Raw genomic sequence first — 19907 nt, 5'->3', positions numbered from 1 at the left:
GTTTGAGGCATACAGGATCTTGGTTTTTAAAGACGCCTCTGGAAAGACCATCAAACTGCATTTCAATGATCTGCCTCACCCTTAGGAAACAATAACACAACAGTTTTGAGAGAAGCAAGCTAACGAGAAGCGGAAGTCTAGTTTCAGAAACAGAGAAAGATAGTTCAGATGGGGGAAATTCTTCAGGCTTCCTTCCTACACACAACATTATACTGTGGTAACTAACAAAGCCCACCTCTTGTCCCCTATTATTATCTAAATCACCAAACAATGTCTTTCCTCAGCTACTTCCTTAGGAATGTTGTAATGTAATCCACTTAGGCTTGATTCATTGTTAATTTAGAATAGTCTCATTTACTCATCCATCCAATCTTCAATTTCCCTTTGAGCTGTAGCTCACGAAAGCTTATGCTCAAATAAATTGGCTAGTCTCTAAGGTGCCACAAGTACTCCTTTCCTTTAAGTTTTGTTTCCCTCTATTAAAGCTGGGATATGACGTTCAGCTTCCTAAAGCAAAGGGTGCTCGACAACATCATCTACACATCCATCTCCTCACATCATCAGCCTAAAATTAAACCTACCACCACTGGCGAATCAAGCACTCACTAATCATGGTTCCTTAGCTGCTCTGCCTACCCCCTTTGTTCTCAAGAACAGTGATTGATTCTTATCTAATGAGCCGAAGGGTCCTCCACATGTCTTTGATGCCCATACCATGGTCTCTCCATTGGAACTTTGTGTAGTAAGAACAACGTGTGGTTGAGTCACATCAGACTTCATATAAAGTTTACATATACTTTAAAAATGGCATTTGGGTCTCATGAACAAAATCTTTGCGGCTTCATCGGGTTGTGCTTTATAATTGAAGCAAGACCGGTCCTGGAGAGGTTCAGAAAACGAAGCCCTGCTCGTTCTTGGCTTCAGAGTAACTTGTAAAACCATAAAATACTAATGGGACATGCTGTAGTAAGAATAGTGGGTGTGACCGTGTTGCCTGGGGCAGCCCTTACTGGAAATGTCAAGGTCAGGGCAGGCTGCAAAATGGAGAGTAGATACTCTCAAGACTGGTGGGTGACACTGAAGTTAAACACCCCAACCAGTCACAAACTGCGCTTCTGATCCCCCACACTGGTTATCAAGCAAAAAAAGAAATCACACAGCCCTCTTTATTGCATTCCAGTTCTCTGGTTCCCAATCAGCACCTAGGTCCTGTAGAGTGAGAAGTTATTTTAAACTCTGATCACATATACAAAATGTTCTTCTGACCCCAAAGGGTCAGCCATGTCATCAGGTCAGTACAGGTTTGGATCTTACCCAAAATACCATGCTGCCAGCCAATCCTTTATTGTCTAAAACTAAAGGTTTATTATAAAGAAAGAACAAGAAGAGAGATGCTAAATGGTAAAACAGTCATATACATACAAAGACTTCAAAGTCCATATATCAGGTTCCTAGCCGTATTGGTGAGTTTGCTGGCTTGAAAGTCCCTCTGGAATACATCCACAGCTTGGATGGATCATTCAGTCCTTTCAGAGCTCCAGTTTGTAGCAAAGTTCCTCCCAGGGTAAGAAGCAGGAATGAAGACAAAATGGTGAAGATGCAGCTGCCTTTTATATTTTTTTGCCTTGCGGCTTGTGCTTCCTTTGTTTCAAACACAAGCTGCCCAGCACATGGCTTGGAAGCTTTTTCTGTCCATAAGCATGCCCATGCATGACTTGCTGAGTCATGAGGTGTACACCTTGCCTTCTCTCAATGTATAGCTGATGGTCCTTAATGGGACATCAAGCAGGCTAGGCAATGCTGATGCCAAACTGTCTGGGGGTGTCACCCAGAAGCATAGCACAAGTTTTGTAATACAGACATACATACATACCTATAACTCACAATACAAAGGTGATACAAACATATAAACAAGATTATCATATTTGGCAAATTATAACAGTTTCACAGATATGCCAGATACGCTGTGTAAGATAACTAATTACAATTTTACAATATCAGTATTCATAATATCCTAAAGTGTTCCCCAGACTCCATACAGTGTCAAAGTGGGCATGAAGCATAAACACACCAGGTAAATTGATAATGATGAATAAAATATTAGAAGGATACAATTTTTAAACATTTTTCCCATGTGTCTCACCCATCTGGATGACCTAGCACTTCTAGCACCTTTTAATTGGAAATCTTAAAGGTCTTTTATTGATATTAAAGATTAAAGCCTCAAAGACCCTGTGAATTGAGGTATTAGGATCTCCATTTCACTGATAGGTAAACTGAGCCAATGAGAGTTGGTGATTTTCCCAAGGTCCTATATTCAGTCAGGGATAAGGTCAGCAACAGGGATAAGGATATAAGCTAAGATTACTGATGCATGTTCTAAGTACTGGACCACTGGCTCACATGAAGATATGCCAGGGATAGAATAATAGAATAATAGAATATCAGGGTTGGAAGGGACCTCAGGAGGTCATCTAGTATCTGGAAGGTGGAGAGTGAAAACATTTTGGTTGGTCCATTTGTGCAAGAGATTCATTTTACCTGCCGGTCTGAGCCATTTTCTCCAGCTTGAACTGTGAAACAACGTTAACAAAGACTGAGTCAAGAAAAAAACAACAAACCTTCAAGAACACTGATTTTATGGAAAATTACAAATGCAAAGAGTGGACCTGATTTTCAATTACTCTGTTTCTGCACTTGGAGTAGGCATGGTGGGGAGGCAAAAGTGCCCCTGTACTCTGGGGCTGACCAGACAACTGCCAAACCCCTTGTATGAGTTAGAGCAGTCCTGAGGCTGCTCTAACTTATACTTGGTTCCCATGGCCTCCTATGGGTCCTGGGAAGGAGAGAATACCTATAATGCAGTATGCTCTATACACACCCCTTATCTGCTCCCTATAGCAAGGTCCAGGAGCAGTATCAGCGCAGAACCATTACAACAGCTCAACACCAGCCAGGGAAGCCACCGGTGGAGTAGGAATTGCCAGGGGGTGCTGTCTCCACCCATTTCAAGCCAAAGTGATATAAAGAGTCTTGTAGACATTCACTACAGTGATGGGAAGGGTTCTCCCCTCGCTGTAGTTAATCCATCTCCATGAGAGGCGGTAACTAGGTCAACCGAAGAGCTCTTCCCTCTACTTAGCACTGTCCACACCGAGGGTCAGCTCAACTTAACTACATCACTCAGTGGTGTGTATTTTTCACACCTCTGAGCAACATAGTTGGGTCAACCTAACTTTTTACCGTAGACCTGGCCTTAGTGTAACTTAGCATCAGGCCTAACGAATTTGTCTGACTGGGATGAAAATGGTATAAACTTCATTCTCAGATTGAGTGAATTTTTTGGCTTGCTTCTATTCCTGGAAAAGACTATTTCCCCACCTAGCAGGTGTCTTCTGCTCTAGCTAAATACTGAGACAAAACATGCAACTTCCTCATTATACAATGAAGCCTAGTACAGTCAGTTCCTGACAGAGGGTCTCTTTACTGTTTCTCTCTCTGGCACGTAGCTCAAGAAACACTCACAAAATAAAATCTACAGTGAAAACCATCAATGGAGAAAATCCACAGCAGATTCTGAAAAGGAATTGCAGGGATCAGAGATGGAGAAGACCTAGATCCTTTAGTCTCCTAAAGAAGACTTTTTGCATCTTCTTTCTTGTTTAAAAAGTTTTAAAGTTATGAAAAGAACAACAATTTTAAATGAGAAAGAACAGTTTGGAACTATGATGAGGTAATGCTCACCTGACTCTGAAGTGGGGGGGGGCAAAGTCAAAAGGGAAGAAAGAATATGATAAAAGGGAGAGACGTTTGCCATGCTCTTCCTCTCTTTTCCACCTACATCTACAGATATCACCACCAAGCGACTGAAGCGCTGATCAAACAGGAGAACCTGGCTGAAGGTCCACCAACCAGCCTGTGGTGAGAAGCATATAAGTTTGTAAGGGCACCGAAAGTGTTAAGATCAGCTTAGACTGCATTTTGCTTTTATTTCATTTGACCAAATCTTTTTGCCTATTACTTACAATCATTTAAAATCTATCTTTGTAGTTAATAAATCTGTTTGTTTATTCTACCTGAAGCAGTGCGTTTGGTTTGAAGCGTGTCAGTCTTGCCTTGGGATAACAAAGCCTGGTACATATCAATTTCTTTGTTAAATTGATGAACTCATATAAGCTTGCAGCGTCCAGCGGGCATAACTGGACACTGCAAGATGAAGATTCCTAGGGCTGTGTCTGGGACCGGAGATATTGGTCAGTGTCATTTGGTTACATGAACCAAGGAGCAGCTTACATGCCAGAGGCTGTGCCCAGGAATGGGGGTTCTCACAGCAGAACAGGGTAAGGCTGACTCCCAGAGTCAAGGACTGGAGTGACCTAGCAGATCACCAGTCCGGATAACACCAGGGGAACGTCACACAGCTCTACAGTGGCATACCTACAGCACTGTGGAGCTGTGCTACTATAGCACCCATAGTTTTAGACAAGCCCTACACAAAGCCAAGAAACTAAACCCAAGGAAACAGAATCATAGAATCATAGAATATCAGGGTTGGAAGGGACCTCAGGAGGTCATCTAGTCCAACCCCCTGCTCAAAGCAGGACCAATCCCCAATTAAATCATCCCAGCCAGGGCTTTGTCAAGCCTGACCTTAAAAAGCGGGTTTGAATTCCAGAAGTCTTTTAAAATGAAACCAGAAGTAACATATTATCTCAGTCCCTGGAAAAATCATGGAGCAGGTCCTCAAAGAATCAATCCTGAAGCACTTGCATGAGAGGAAAGTGATCAGGAACAGCCAGCATGGATTCACCAAGGGAAGGTCATGCCTGACTAATCTAATCGCCTTTTATGATGAGATTACTGGTTCTGTGGATGAAGGGAAAGCAGTGGATGTATTGTTTCTTGACTTTAGCAAAGCTTTTGACACGGTCTCCCATAGTATTCTTGTCAGCAAGTTAAGGAAGTATGGGCTGGATGAATGCACCATAAGGTGGGTAGAAAGCTGGCTAAATTGTCGGGCTCAACGGGTAGTGATCAATGGCTCCATGTCTAGTTGGCAGCCGGTATCAAGTGGAGTGCCCCAGGGGTCGGTCCTGGGGCCGGTTTTATTCAATATCTTCATAAATGATCTGGAGGATGGTGTGGATTGCACTCTCAGCAAATTTGCGGATGATACTAAACTGGGAGGAGTGGTAGATACGCTGGAGGGGAGGGATAGGATACAGAAGGACCTAGACCAATTGGAAGATTGGGCCAAAAGGAATCTGATGAGGTTCAATAAGGATAAGTGCAGGGTCCTGCACTTAGGACGGAAGAACCCAATGCACAGCTACAGACTAGGGACCGAATGGCTAGGCAGCAGTTCTGCAGAAAAGGACCTAGGGGTGACAGTGGACGAGAAGCTGGATATGAGTCAGCAGTGTGCCCTTGTTGCCAAGAAGGCCAATGGCATTTTGGGATGTATAAGTAGGGGCATAGCGAGCAGATCGAGGGACGTGATCGTTCCCCTCTATTCGACATTGGTGAGGCCTCATCTGGAGTACTGTGTCCAGTTTTGGGCCCCACACTTCAAGAAGGATGTGGATAAATTGGAGAGAGTCCAGCGAAGGGCAACAAAAATGATTAGGGGACTGGAACACATGAGTTATGAGGAGAGGCTGAGGGAGCTGGGATTGTTTAGCCTGCAGAAGAGAAGAATGAGGGGGGATTTGATAGCTGCTTTCAACTACCTGAAAGGGGGTTCCAAAGAGGATGGCTCTAGACTGTTCTCAATGGTAGCAGATGACAGAACGAGGAGTAATGGTCTCAAGTTGCAGTGGGGGAGGTTTAGATTGGATATTAGGAAAAACTTTTTCACTAAGAGGGTGGTGAAACACTGGAATGCGTTACCTAGGGAGGTGGTAGAATCTCCTTCCTTAGAGGTTTTTAAGGTCAGACAAAGCCCTGGCTGGGATGATTTAACTGGGAATTGGTCCTGCTTTGAGCAGGGGGTTGGACTAGATGACCTTCTGGGGTCCCTTCCAACCCTGATATTCTATGATTCTATGATTCTATTAAATCTGCAGCCACATGCTGTAATTCTCTCAGAGGTCGCAAGCAAAGCAGGGTACTTGAATGGAGGACCTCCAAGGAAAACAAAGGCTGATGGAAGAAGTGGCCCTGCTGACTCAGTAAGTGACACTCTTCCCTGATTCAGACTTGTAAGGAGGCACTGTGCTGCTGGAGGTACTCTCTTTTAGACATGTAAAATTAAGGTCCTGAGCCCCTTGTGGTCCTTAAGGATACCATAGAATTCCTTGCAAAACATGGTGTCTTAACCTTGTTATGCTGGCCTAATTCCAATAAGGAAACATTGAGTTCCGCCTACCTAGATCACCCCTCCCTTTACAGTTCAACTGCATATAGCAGGATCCCATTCTATCTATATCAGATTTTTAAACTGCTATCCATCACTGTACCACCTAAGCATCTTCCACATAAAAATCAACAGCGATAGCAAATTCCCAAGTGGTCTTCCTGGAGTTACTGGCACTTCTCCCTTTACAGGGTCAAAACTCTGGTAGGGGTAGGGGGAGTTTTTTTGCTTCTGATTATTTTATTGATTTACGGTTCAGTGAGTATTCACGTCCTCTCCTTAACAGTAGTTTCATGTTGTGGCAGACTGTTAAACTGCTATCATTCTACACTAATGGCGGATGAAGTTATGCCTGTGTGAACTGTGTCTGAGCTGAAGTTTGTAGAATGCTTTGGGATCCATTTGGATTGTGCAAGGTTCTATGCATATGGTAATTATTAGTTTAAAAGTCTAGCTTTTCTAGCCCCAGCCCTTAACTGATGGCAACAGCAAAAGGAGGAGAAAAACATCACGCAGCACCCTTCTGACATCTCTGACATTGTTTCTTTTTGCATTCCTCATTCTACATCCACACACACACCTAAATTCCCTCTAAGCTGCCTGGCCGTGCAGCTGCCTATTAAGCCCCGTGCAGGGGCTCAGAGCTGTGGCAGGGAGAGATGCCTCTCTCCCAGCATGGACCTGCCATGGCACACATCACCTTCATATTGGTGCACATAACAAAATTAGAGGAAATACTGACACCCGCCCTCTTACTCCACCAGCCTCAATACTCATTTTGTCCTCTCTTATGCACATCTCAGAGCCTTCTTCCCTGCAGCCTCCTATGCATGGAATGACCTCTGCACAGCTGTTTCTCTTATCTCCTTCGCCTTGGTCAGACCACTCCTCACAATTCATTTCCATTTCTCATGAGGGAACAGGAAATGTGAGAAACCAAAAACAAAACCCAGAAGTTGGAACACAGCTCTGGAGACAGGTCCACACCTGACAGACCTCAGCAATCTCATGAACTCATCCACAAACCCCTTGTCCTTTCTCTCTCCTTCCACCCCCTTTTTTGTCTGTTTGTGCCTCTGACTTCTTATGTGGCATAAAATTTATGCTCTTTATGGCAGGGACTGCATTCATACTTGTTTCTCCAGGGTGTGCTTTGTTAGAGAATGAGCAGGCTTACCCAGAGGCGGATGGAGTAGACGGGCTTCTTTATTGTGGTACTTGTTCCCCTCGACCCAATTGTCGAGTAAGCACTGAATTAGTTACAGCACACTCTTTTTATCTAAGTTAATATGTAAATACTACATTTACTACAACACCCCCAAAACTCTTATTGAGTAATATGAACGCCCACACAATGAATATTAATGACTATATACTGAATATAATTATCCCCGCCCCTGTTTACTGTTTACAGCATTAAGCATATTCTACAGACATTTTTACCTTGAAGATATATTTCTTTGCAATAATTGCAGCCAGGAATTCCCTTAATCAGCAGTTTGCAGAGAAGGGAGGAAGGGGCCATGACTCCGAGATTGTTTATGTAGCTGGGAAAAGAAGGCAGGGGGAGATAACACTGCTTTACACACATTTCCCGCACATTTCTTATGCAGCTGCAGCGCTTATCAGTCCTTAACAAGCAGAAGGGAAGGGAAAGGGGTAGCACGTTATCTATCAAGCACAGAAAGGTGCCTGTACTTTGTCTACCAAGTGCAGAAGCGGTGCTTGTCCATGCCTCTACTCCCTAAAACCATGTCTGCATACCAGCAGTTTCCCAGGTATATGCTTAACCCCTACATATCCCAACATGCTTAAAAATGTATTTGAAGGAAAAAGTCAAGGTCACTGGTGAAGATCAAGAAATGTAGACGTTGGAGAATCTGTTGTAGGACTGCTTACTAATTTATTATGCTCTAATAAATTGGTTAGTCTCTAAGGTGCCACAAGTCCTCCTTTTCTTTTTACTAAACTGTAAGTTACCTTTTTCAGAGTAGCAGCCATGTTAGTCTGTATTCGCAAAAAGAAAAGGAGTACTTGTGGCACCTTAGAGACTAACCAATTTATTTGAGCATGAGCTTTCGTGAACTACAGCTCACTTCATCGGATGCATAAAAGTGGACTTTGTCTTATTATGAATAAGTGGTTCCCAGAGTTGTAGAAGGGGTATTTTCTCCAGTTTCTTCCCCTTGTGGTTGCCTTCTCTCAAACGTTCTGAAAGTAAAACATCTCCTAAAGAAGACTTTTCACATCTTCTTTCTTGTTTAAAATTACTGTTCTTTTCATCACTTTTTCATTTTTGCTAGCTGACTTCCTGACCTTTAACAATTTGTCTCTTGGCAAACAAAGTTGGCATTGTTGTTAAAGGTCAGGAAGTTGGCAATCAATGCCTGTCTTCAATAGGAAACCTTCTCCCAAAATTAAAAACTTCCAGCAGTGCCTTTCCCGGCACTATTCACTGGATTTTCCCTCTGTTTCCACTTGTAGTTAACGCATTTTTACACGAAGAGCTGCAGCTCAGTTTGCGGTACTGTGTACGGTATATATAGGCAATCCTCTGGGGGGGAGGGGGGGGAAATGTTTGGCAAAACTGTCCTGCCTTTTCTCATAAACCATGAGGGAGTCATTTGTTTCAACCCTTAGAGCAATGTCATTTCCTTTTATACACCAAACAACTGCGTTGGTTCCTCAAAAATTACAAAATAGGACAAGGCTAAGAAGCAGGCAGTAGGCTGAACCAGCTGTGACAGAATGGGCTTTTTACTAACAGCAGCCTTTGTTTTCCAGACTTTACTGGGTAAATATTTTACTTTAACTTTTCTGTGGATTGCAGTTAATTAAGTGATGCTGTTAATTGTACTGATCAAGAAATTGTACCTACCATGTGCTTATAAAGGAAAGTTGCTTCTTTAGCAGTTAGTAATCATTTGTTTGGACTCTTATTTTGATTTGGCCATGTGATTAGCATAACAAATGAAGAAGAGAGGGAACAGTGAATAAATAAGTGAAAGAGAGGGATCAAAAACCACCTGAGTAAAGTGCAATAGAAGTAAAGCTTACAGGGTACAGTTTTATATTATACCATCCTTTCCATGTAAAATTGTATCCTAAAATACTTTACAGAATAGCTGCATATAATATAGTTAAATAATAGCGGAGACAGACATGAAGAGGCACAAGAAAGGAAGATGAGAGTTTTCAGTGAGTATCTGAAGCAAGATGTAGGGTGGCTGAGGAAGAGATGCAGAAATTCTTATGATCCGGAGAAGGTGGCTCTTGCACCATCGTGAGGAGAGGCAATAAGGAGACCATTTTTATATGAGCAAGGAGGACAACAGGGAGCGACAAGGTATGTAAGAGGGACTGGAATTATTTTTATGGAGTATTTTAAAAGCAAGGGGGACAATTTGGATCTTAAAACCAGAGTAGGGTTAGCACAGGCGTGATGCAAGTGTTATTACTAGGTGCCCCAAAAGACACATGCAGTGTCTTCAGAAGGGTGCTCTGACGCACAGGTGTAGGGGAAGACCTTCCGGCTAATGCTTTGCTTCTGAAGGGTGAAGCACAATAGATGCTGTTTGGGAGGCACTACTCTCCTCTGTTACCTGAATGTGAAATGAAATAAAGCCTTTCAAAACTGATAGGAAATTTAGTAAGTGGAAAAATCTACTGCAGCCGTCAAACTGCCATGTGCTACGATCCCGTAGATTGCTCATTTTAAGCAGGGTCAGGCTGGCTGGAGCAATTCTTGATGGGAGTCCTTCAAGCTACATTTTCTGAAGTGTCAGAAGCAGTTTCAGAAAGTAAGGAGGCATCAGTTCCCCTTTTAGATCAGCACAGTACCAAAGCCCGATGTTGGCGACAGATGGCATTGTGCTGCAGGACCTGCCACCTTTCAAATTAGATGTAAAGCCAATGTCCTGTAAACTTGATTCACTAAAGATCTTGTGAAACCTTTTTGTAAGAGTGGGGTTGTTGTTAACCCAGGGGTTCTGGCCAAACTCCAACTTACATAATTACATTCTGTCTTCCTAAATTCCCAGCAGCCTCTAATAGGAAAAGCATTCTTTTCTTCCTCATCTGTTTGATGGCATTGCTGTTAAACACCTGTCACATTTCACCCCAGAGGTTTTTGCTTTTCAATGATGGGCACAACTATTAATAGGTTTGTATAAAAGTCTGTTGGTGAGCTCCATTAGGCATTTTATGATCCTTATGGATATATGCTATCGAAACATCTTATCATTTTCAGTGTTTTTTTTTCTACAACACAAAATATTAAACTAACTTTGCTTCACCTATACAATTCAGTCGCTTTTGGCATGTTTTTAATTGTATTTGATACACACACAAAAATGAAAAAGGTCTTAAATGTAATTTGCTTTTTTCTTTTAGCTTTAGCTTTAATTGCATACTTTCAACTTCCTGTTTTTAAATTTATTTACTTTTGACTCTGATGGAGAAAATGCCAAATAAGCTGTTATAAGCACTGATGTCAGATCACCACTTGCTGGGGATTTCCAGATGGAAATTACAGGTTCTTTTCTCACTTCCTTCCTTACCCTTCAACAGCCAATTAATAAATAACAAATACACTTAATTTAAATGTGGCACAAACAATACTAGATGATATCCATAGTTCCAATATAATGTTTTTAAAGGAATTGATTGGATTGGAACAATGCTTTTGAAGAGAGGCTGCTAAAGCAAGTTTAAGACATGGAAGAATTTGTAACTAGGGGCAGAGGTTAAAGTTTATAAAAGCAAAAAAGGACAGCACATTTTTAAAGACTGAACAATTATTTAGGGCTTTATTTACATTTGAATTGGAGATGGGTGCAAGCTAGACAATTCAGATGCAGGTTCAGTTTTGGGGATTCCAAGCTTCCTTCCAAGTTCTGGGGTGCTTTGGAAACACAGGGTGACAAGTTGGCTCACAGAGAAATCTAGATCTGAGTTTGGGTCCAATTTCCAAGCATCTTTACAGACTGGGTTTATTTAGATTTGGGCTTCTAGGTCAGTCTGCTCTATAGACTCTGATTGAAAAAATTCAAGCATCGATTTCAAACCCCTCTAAAGTGTGATGGTGTCAAAATGTGGTATCCCAGTCCACCCCTCATCAGAATCACGTAATAAATATGTAAGCTATTAATAATCTTATCCCAAATAGTGTAATAAAGGTAAAGCCAATATGGGCCTCAAACTCAAGGTGATGTTCTTCTATTTCCTGTCCTGATAACATATGCATTTGCCTAATGAGTAACAGAACACTAGACCTAAACCACAATGAAATGAAATAGCAGGAATATCATGACAGATACAAGAGGCTTGGCTAAACACCAATAACTCTCATGCCTTAGTTCTTTACAAACGTGCAGAAATCAATTTATCTGGTAGGTAAATAGATAATTCTCTCACAAAACAATGAACAACCATTGGGGGTGAAAAGAAAAAATACTGATTAAAGACACTGAACCACACCCCAACACTGATAATTAAAAAGGCCAAGTTGGGATCTATACATGGGAGCATGCCTATGCATGAGAGTAACTATTTGCACAAATGGGCCTTTCCCCAAAATCCAACGGTCTTCCAATATTACAGTCTGAAAAGGAGTTTAAACTCAGACTTTTGAAAAAATTTATTGACTGATATTTAGACATTTCCCCTTTCTTGAGTCTTTAAAACTGTACAATTTCAGAAAGGCTAGGCATTTAGAAAGCTTATTCCAATCAGAAGCGTAATCTCATTTTAAGAAGCTTGAGATAAAGGAAGTAGAGAGGGCTCGATCTTTTTTCAGAGAAAGCAGTAATATTATTCAAAATCCAGTTTATGGTGTCTAGACACTAAGGTAATGGGAGAATTTTTTTACATTCATAGACATATCATAGAGAAATTGATATCCACGTTAAACATACTGACCCATAGAAGAGTACAAAAAACTTTAGCATTGGATATGTGATCATTGCCCAGCATGGATCAATAGCTCCAAATACATACCTTTAGAGGAAAATATGAGTTCTCACACACAATTCTAAGTCATTTTGTAATATGATGCCTTTCATCCAAGGTTCTCAAAGCCAATAATGAGCCATTCTGTGACCCCCTTACTCCCGCTAGGGAGCAATTACTGGCACAAGAAATCCCAATAAATCAATGTCACTATTCATGTGAGTAGCTGTTCACCAGTGGGAGTGAGGCATTCACAGTCTGACCCTATGAGAATCTCAGTTCTCAGGATATATGAAGACAGGTTTGTATTGTTTTTTGCACTAATGTATTGCTTTCCCCACTCCTCCCCAGGAAATGTATTGCACTTGTATTGTATTGCACTAGTGTATTGCTTCCCCCCTCTCCTCCCTCCTGCCCAGAAATGTATTGCACTTGTATTTGTATTGCACTAATGTATTGCTTTCCCCCCGTCCCACCAGGAAATGCTGCTGGAGAAGGACAGAAATCATATGAAAATTTTTTCCTTTGGAACTACACATTTTATTTCTATGGTGAGAGAACATACTGCACTTTGATCAAGTTGTATAAAATATGTAAACAGATCATAAACATTTCAAGACGAGCTACCCTGAATTTAAGCTTTTTCTTGCATCTCTTTTAGAAAAACAATATTTTTCGGTGTTTTCAAATTTCTTTTGACATGTATTGTTCACAGCTTCTGTGCTGTTCAGAGAACAGGCACAGATTTTACAATATGACTGAAAAGGAGTGTAAGTGGCTATGCTCACTGCTGTTGAACCCCTGGTGCCAGGTCACAGTGTTACAGTGGTCTTAGCCTCTAGCAACCCCTATTAATCTCTTCTTGAGCCCTGTGATGGCCTGTTTGTGGCTATGTCTTCTATGGTTTAGCCCATGGGAGGGCAAACTACGGCCCGTGCGCCGGATCTGGCCCGTCAGGGCTTTCAATCGGGCCAGCGGGATTGCCAGCCCCATGGCGCAGCGGGGCTAAGGCAGGCTCCTTGCCTGCCCCGGCCCCACGCCGCTCCCAGAAGCGGCCGGCACCACGTTAGTTTATGCCAATTAGTTTATGCATTTTTTTTAAATTATTTTTTTACCATTACACCACTGTCCCTAACCCAGCTCCTCCAGGAGCCTCCCCAGATACTCTGATATGTCACAGGAGCCGGCAGCGTGATATCTAGCCAGTCTACCTCCAAACTGCACCCAGAGAACCTCTGTATGTGCTCATGCTTCATACCATCCACTTCCTCACTCTTGTGTCCTGTCCTGATGCTGAGTGGTGGGACCTGCAGTCACCTGCACCTGAGGAGGGCGAGGAACCCAGGTGGGTTAGTCTGTACTCCACTCTGGTTCCAAGGCGCACCAGAAATAGTAGTTGGAGGCTCCTCCACGGAGCTGTAAGCACAGGTGTGTACCTGGCATGGTTCACAAACTCCCACAACCCCTGCCCCATCTGCGACAAGAGAGAGCCCGGCACACACATATGTAGGTTGTAGCCCCTTTTCTGGCTCCTCTGATCATCAGTGTCTTTGCAGTCTCTGCCACTGGTTGTCTCTGCTGCTGTTTTCTGCCACAGTCATCACCTCTGCCTTTCACCCCAACGCTGTTCTGAGGTTCCTTCATTTAGCCCAGTTCTCAGTGATTTTAGCTCTTTAGTGATTTCACTGGGTAGTGAGGAACCTCTCTGCTGACTGCCTCTTCTGCACTGTCTTTTCACCGCAATACTGTCTCCATACTAGGGCTCAGGTTCATCTCCCTCAGATCAATTAACAATGAGTTCTGCTCTAGTGGTCACTCAGGAAAAATGAATCTAGTTGGCTCTTAACACTGGGTGGAAAGCAGAGAGGAATCAAAAGGCTTCTAGGACCCTTTAAACAGGTCCACACAACCAGGTAAGAACACCCATCCCCATGCCCTCTAATTCTTATTTGGATTTGGCATCACTACGCCCTGCTTACTGAATGAAGTTAAATGTAGGGTAGCCCCCTCAAACAGGGCATGCTAAGTACAGACCTGCTGCCCTTTACTCATACAATAAGGATAACAACATTTCATTACGCCTGTATTCAATACTAAAGTGAATTTTAACCCAAAACAGCCAAAATTGATCACTTTGGCAATGTGGGTCTTTCTCTCTAGGCAGAGGTATGTCTGCAAAGTCTTCTCCTCAGATCTTTTCCCTAGTTCATCACTAGATGTCAGGGGAGAGCTCATTCAGATCCTACTTTCACAGAAATGTACCTTCTGAATGTGCAAATGTGTACCACGTGCAACGGGTGCAGATTGTGTCCCTCTGATGGGTAACATTAAAGTTTGGCTATTAAAACATATACCCTTGAATGACTTATTTTACATTGTTTCCTCTATATTCCCATCCTAAAACACACTCCAACCCCAGGAAGGCTGTGGTTGCATGCAAGTTTCAGTATATCCCAGGAGAAAAACCCTCTGTTGTGTAACACTTACAATTGCTCAAGTACTCCAACAAGCAACCCACACATTAAGGACACGAGGAAATTCGGTTATGAGGACACACTGCCCAGAGAGCAAATCAGCAGCTTGTATGAAAGGCAGTCACCACACAGCCCCATTCAACACATGCATATCACGCTTACGGGAACTTTGTGAGTCTAAAGTGTTAATAGAAAATGTCACAGCATCTAAGTCCAAGACTGTCTCTATACTCTTCTGTCTCTGTATGTGCTCATATCCTTAACTCCAGCTTAACAAAGCTAATTTTGTTTGGGAACTTCTTGTGTTTTCCAATGTTCAAAATGTTTGACATGCATAGAGAACAAAGTAGGTTGGGAGAGGGGTTCATCTGTTCTGATGTGTGATTTTAAATAGAACATAGATACTCTGGGTATGTGAGAGGCACCTTCAATAATTATAAATATATTTGTACAAGATGCAACCAGACTCATCCAAAACCATTTTGTCATTTAGACAATTACACGTATGATGATTATCCTTCAGAAAACTCCACAGATTATTATTCTCCAGAATTCTTCACAGCTGATTATAGTGAATTCAAAACTTCATTTGGAAAGGTAGGTTAGTTTCTTTCCTATTCCTCAAAACACAAAGATGCAATCATTATTTGCAGTAAAGGCTGTTGCAATGAAGTGGATAGATTTCTAAAAATGGTCAGATAATTTATTTAAAAAAATATGCTAAGAAAATCATCAACATATTATTCAAGGAGAGGGATATTCACCTGTATGCAAAGGGCCACCATAAAGACTTTGCATCACTTAAGACCCCTTCAGTCCCATCTTGAAGATCACCCTAATATTATACATTTAACTCAGATCTATACACAGGGGGTGCCACAGAGAAGCTGGTCCGTGAGAACAATCAGGCCTTCAGCCTACCCGCAACAGGCTCTGCTAACGAGAATGAACCAAGCCCAATCCATCTGGGGACAACTGATTGCCTAAATTGCTGGCCAGCAGCTAATTAGTTAAGGAACACCTTCTGAGAAGAATCAGAGGGGTAGCCGTGTTAGTCTGTATCCACAAAAACAACGAGGAGTCCAGTGGCACCTTAAAGACTAACAGATTTATTTGGGCATAAGCTTTTGTGGGTAAAAAACCCACTTCTTCCGATTCATGGAGTGAAAATTACAGATACAGGCATAAATATACTGGCACACGAAGAGAAGGGAATGAATTGGCCTTCTCTGACTGACCCTGACTGAATTGGCCTTGCCAGCACTGGTTCTCCACTTGTAAGGTAACTCTCTTCTCTTAATGTGCCAATATATATTTATGCTTGTATCTGTAATTTTCACTCCATGCATCTGAAGAAGTGGGGTTTTTATCCATGAAAGCTTATTCCCAAATGTATCTGTTAGTCTTTAAGGTGCCACTGGACTCCTCGTTCTTCTGAGAAAAGGAACATTCCGGAAGGCAGAAAGAGGAAAGCACCCATGTGGAGGGCTTCTCAGGGGGAGCTAGTGAGGGAGCTCACTGGGAAAGGACACCAAGGCAAAATGCTCCTAGGTGGGAGAGGTTGGAGGGAACTATGAATGCCAAGTTCCAGCAAAAGCTGGTCCCAATGGACAGACTTCACCAGACAGCAGCAGGAGCACCAGAAAAAAGGAATTATATGCTGCTCCAAGGAAGGGTTGTCATGTATCACCTCTGTGGGGACCCTGAATCAAGAGGAGAACCTTCCCCACTGGATGACAAGAGACACTGACTCCAGAAGAGGGGTTTGGATCAAGAGGACCCCACTGGCCAATGATCTGGACATAAATGGGAGAGATGGATGAAGATTAATTCAGCCTCTTCCCCCTCCACCTAGGATGCTGGGGTGGAGCCCTATTTGTGTAAATGTTCCACCCTTGGGTTAACTAAACCCATACCGTGAAGGGGCACTGTTCAAATAACATAAGCCTCATTGGACTTATTGAAAGCCCAATGGGGGAAACTGAGACAGAGACATAACTGCAGCAGTGAACTGTGCCACCAGTAGATGTTTCAGGGGTGAGGGCCCTCATTACAGGCGGTTTATTTACAAAAACACTTACCAAATTCTTGATTCAGAAATGTAAAATTAAATAAATCTGGCCACAAAATATTCATCAAATACTCAAACTGAAACCCATAACAAACATGCTGTAGATATGGTTATTTTTGCAGTTAATGCAGAAAAAGCAAGTGTCAGGGAAAATATTTACTGCAACAATTCTAGTTCCACTGTATAATGGAAGAGTATCAAACTCACCCAAAATCACAGACACTCCTGCATATCTAGCATAGAATGGATTCAGTTTTATCTTGTGATAACATGGATTTAGTCTCTGTTTGCCAGAAGCTGGGAATGGAAGACAGGGGATGGATCACTTGATGATTACCTGTTCTGTTCATTCCCTCTGGGGCCCTGGCATTGGCCACTGTCGGAAGACAGGATATTGGGCTAGATGGACCTTTGGTCTGACCCAGTATGGCCGTTCTTATGTTCTACAGTATGCCCGTGCGACAGGCTGATGGTTAGGGTGTCGTCAGTAAAACCAAGTGCATTAGGGAGTCAAGGTGAGTGAGTAATATCTTTTATTGGATCATCTTACATAGGGTGACCAGATAGCAACTGTGAAAAATCGGGATGGGGGGGGGGATAATAGGCACCTATATAAGAAAAAGTCCCAAAAAATAGGACTGTCCCTATAAAAATGGGACATCTGGTCACCCTAATCTTACAGAAGTTGTTCCAATAAAAGATATTACCTCACCCACCTTATCTCTCTAATATCCTGGGACCTACACAGCTACTACTACACTGCATAAACCAAGTGCTTGATTACTGAAGGGCTCTAGAGGAGGGGGATAGGAAAAGGATATGTCACCTCTTCATATATCTATTAATCTGTTGATATCTCCTCTCAATGCCGCTGCAAGACTCAGCAGCCTTGCTACTCTTAAAGACAGTGAACAAATATCTGCTAATGAGTCTCCAAACTAGCTGAACCACTCTCCCCAGTTATGTCCTATAGACACGACAAGGGGTAATGAACCTTAACTCTAGCTTTGATGCAACAGTATTCAGAATGACTGATTTTGTTAACTTTACAGGATTTGACAGAGTCTGCAGGATCATCACATCAGGGCCATCTTCCCTTCTTTGTCCTTCTCCATCTTCTATGGTTTTTGCTACAACAATTCACACTTCTTTTGTAGAAGGTACTGAGGTTCTGTATTGTTACTTGGGTATTTGTGTGTCATCACTGTTGATTTCTTGATCTAGCAAACAGTTCACTAGTTTCCAAGGCAGCAGCAGGCTGTGTGTTATAACTCCAAGTGGAAATTACAACTCATTCTGAGCACCCAAATATGTGCTAGGAATTTCAAAGCAAAAAGAAAGGATCCTGTCACTGCTACATAAAGCTTGCAATGTAAAAACCAGATAGGACATGAGTGAGAGCCAAAGTCAGACAAAAAAGGGGAAAGAAAGAAGGGAAAGGAGTACAAAAATTAGATTATGCAGTAACTTGGTAAGACATGGAAACACCTTGGTGTATCCATTAATTTCAGTTATGGGGGGTAGTTGGCTATGCTTTCACAAGTGACATGGCAGAAGCGAGTTCTTAGAAGGGACCCAAATGAGGTTGGAGTGGAGGCCTGGCAAAAGAAGCTACAAAAGCTGGGCATGGGAGAAAGAAATGAAGGGGGAATCAAGGTTGATCTCAATGGCAGAATGGAAAAAACTGGGGGAATGCAAAGGGAGACAAGGTTGGAGATGAAAGCAAGGGTAAGGACCTTGAAATTGATATGTAGAGCAAAGTAGAGCTGGTGGATGGATATGAATTAGGGGATGATCAAAATGACAGGTGGGAAAGATGATTTGGTGGCAGAGTTTTGGATGGACTGAGGAGAGACATGGTAAGCATCCAGAAGACCACAGAACAGGCCGCAATAGTCAATGTCACAGTTTAGTAGGATATGGACAAGTCATTTAAGATAAAATTTTCAAAACCGCCTATCTGATTTATGAGCCTAATTCCCATTGACTTTTGGGACAGAACTTTTGTCATAGCTCGATCAAGTTCAATGGACAATTTACAGCAGGTAAGGATTTGTCTCTGAGATTTCAGTACAGTCATGATTCAAGGCTCTTTCAAACACACAGTGACGATATGTAAATCTCATCCTCCAAAAAAACACATCTTCATTAGATCCTAGCAAATGGTCTCTTATATAAAATGTTGACTTCTCTTTATTGGAACAATTTTATTGTCCTTTGCATTCTTTGAGCTGTGCTCAGTTGCACTAAATCTGGTTTGATGTTTGCTCCTATAATTTTATGCAAACTGTTCATAATAAAATCCAAGCTCAGTTGACTTCAATAGACAATTCACACCAGTTGAAGATTTGTCCCTTATCACTATATACTGTAAATTAAAAATAGATGGAAAGTCACCATTATAACTTGTTTATGTTTCCCCTTTATTTCAGATGTGAACAGCTTTGCTTTGAATTAGAACATTCCTCAAGGAGGAAAACAAAGAACACTGCCACACTTGTAAATTACTTCCCCTACAGTGAATCAACTACCTTTTTTTTAAGTGCAGTTTATGTATTTATTTAGGAACACAAAGATATAAAACAGATGTAACAGATATGTTTCCTCATAAGTAGTATAAATTGCATAAATGTTGACTAGCTCTTCATATCTTCTGTATTTCTTCCTCTCACATTTCCTCACTATCATTCACTGGGTTCTATTGTAAATATAAAATATGTGCCAATAAAATGAAGCACTGGCTGATCACTTCAGATCTTTTAGTGCTATCTGACGTTCTGACATCACTAGATCAGCTGATATCTCCCGGGAATGCAAAGGGAACTATACTAGCCATTGGATCTACTCTTGAATAGTTTCAGCTGCATCCAGAAACGGTCTGTCTTATAGACAGTTGAAACAAACAAGACATAAAGGGGACTATGGAGTAAGCATACTTACTGGTTCACCTCCCCTAAAACAATCACCTCCGTCCCATTACATTTAAAATGGATATTGCCCACTGGCCATGTTTATATGGCTGTGTTCCTATTCACTCTAGACAGGTCTCTGGCTTCCT

The 19907-nt window shown here is 42.0% G+C and overlaps 1 protein-coding gene and 1 long non-coding RNA gene across 4 annotated transcripts; one reads left to right on the top strand and one right to left on the bottom strand.

The window, feature by feature from the left end:
- Window positions 1–375: 375 nt before the first annotated feature.
- Window positions 376–7604, bottom strand: LOC140902729 (uncharacterized). The gene is made up of 3 exons (XR_012156107.2): window positions 7533–7604; window positions 3745–3916; window positions 376–2573 (listed from the first exon to the last, which is right to left on the bottom strand). It is a non-coding gene; the product is annotated as an uncharacterized LOC140902729 (long non-coding RNA).
- A 1364-nt stretch (window positions 7605–8968) lies between these two features.
- LOC144929869 (uncharacterized) lies at window positions 8969–19602 on the top strand. Of its 3 annotated transcripts, XR_013634986.1 has the most exons (6): window positions 8969–9149; window positions 12784–12855; window positions 13445–13649; window positions 15272–15375; window positions 17902–18009; window positions 19282–19602. XR_013634986.1 is itself a non-coding variant. In XM_078850500.1 (5 exons), exons 1-4 carry the CDS (start codon window positions 9104–9106, stop codon window positions 18004–18006), a joined length of 327 nt encoding a protein of 108 aa, XP_078706626.1. In that variant the 5' UTR covers window positions 8969–9103; the 3' UTR covers window positions 18007–18009; window positions 19282–19602. The 3 variants fall into 3 exon arrangements, 2 of the variants coding, with proteins under 2 accessions (XP_078706626.1, XP_078706627.1); XM_078850500.1 differs by lacking the exon at window positions 13445–13649; XM_078850501.1 differs by lacking the exons at window positions 8969–9149; window positions 13445–13649 and adding an exon at window positions 9156–9701.
- Window positions 19603–19907: the final 305 nt, after the last annotated feature.

Source organism: Lepidochelys kempii, chromosome 24, assembly GCF_965140285.1.
Source record: "Lepidochelys kempii isolate rLepKem1 chromosome 24, rLepKem1.hap1, whole genome shotgun sequence".
Lineage (NCBI taxonomy): Eukaryota > Metazoa > Chordata > Testudines > Cheloniidae > Lepidochelys > Lepidochelys kempii.
Note: the sequence above shows the minus strand (reverse complement) of the source record. Positions and strands in the feature narration are given on the sequence as shown.

Coding starts and splice junctions, on each gene's coding strand:
- LOC144929869 (XM_078850500.1), top strand. CDS start 9,104: ATGGGCTTTTTACTAACAGCAGCCTTTGTTTTCCAGACTTTACTGG. Junction 12,856..15,271: donor CTACACATTTTATTTCTATG/GTGAGAGAACAT, acceptor TTTGTCATTTAG/ACAATTACACGTATGATGAT. Junction 15,376..17,901: donor TCAAAACTTCATTTGGAAAG/GTAGGTTAGTTT, acceptor TTAACTTTACAG/GATTTGACAGAGTCTGCAGG.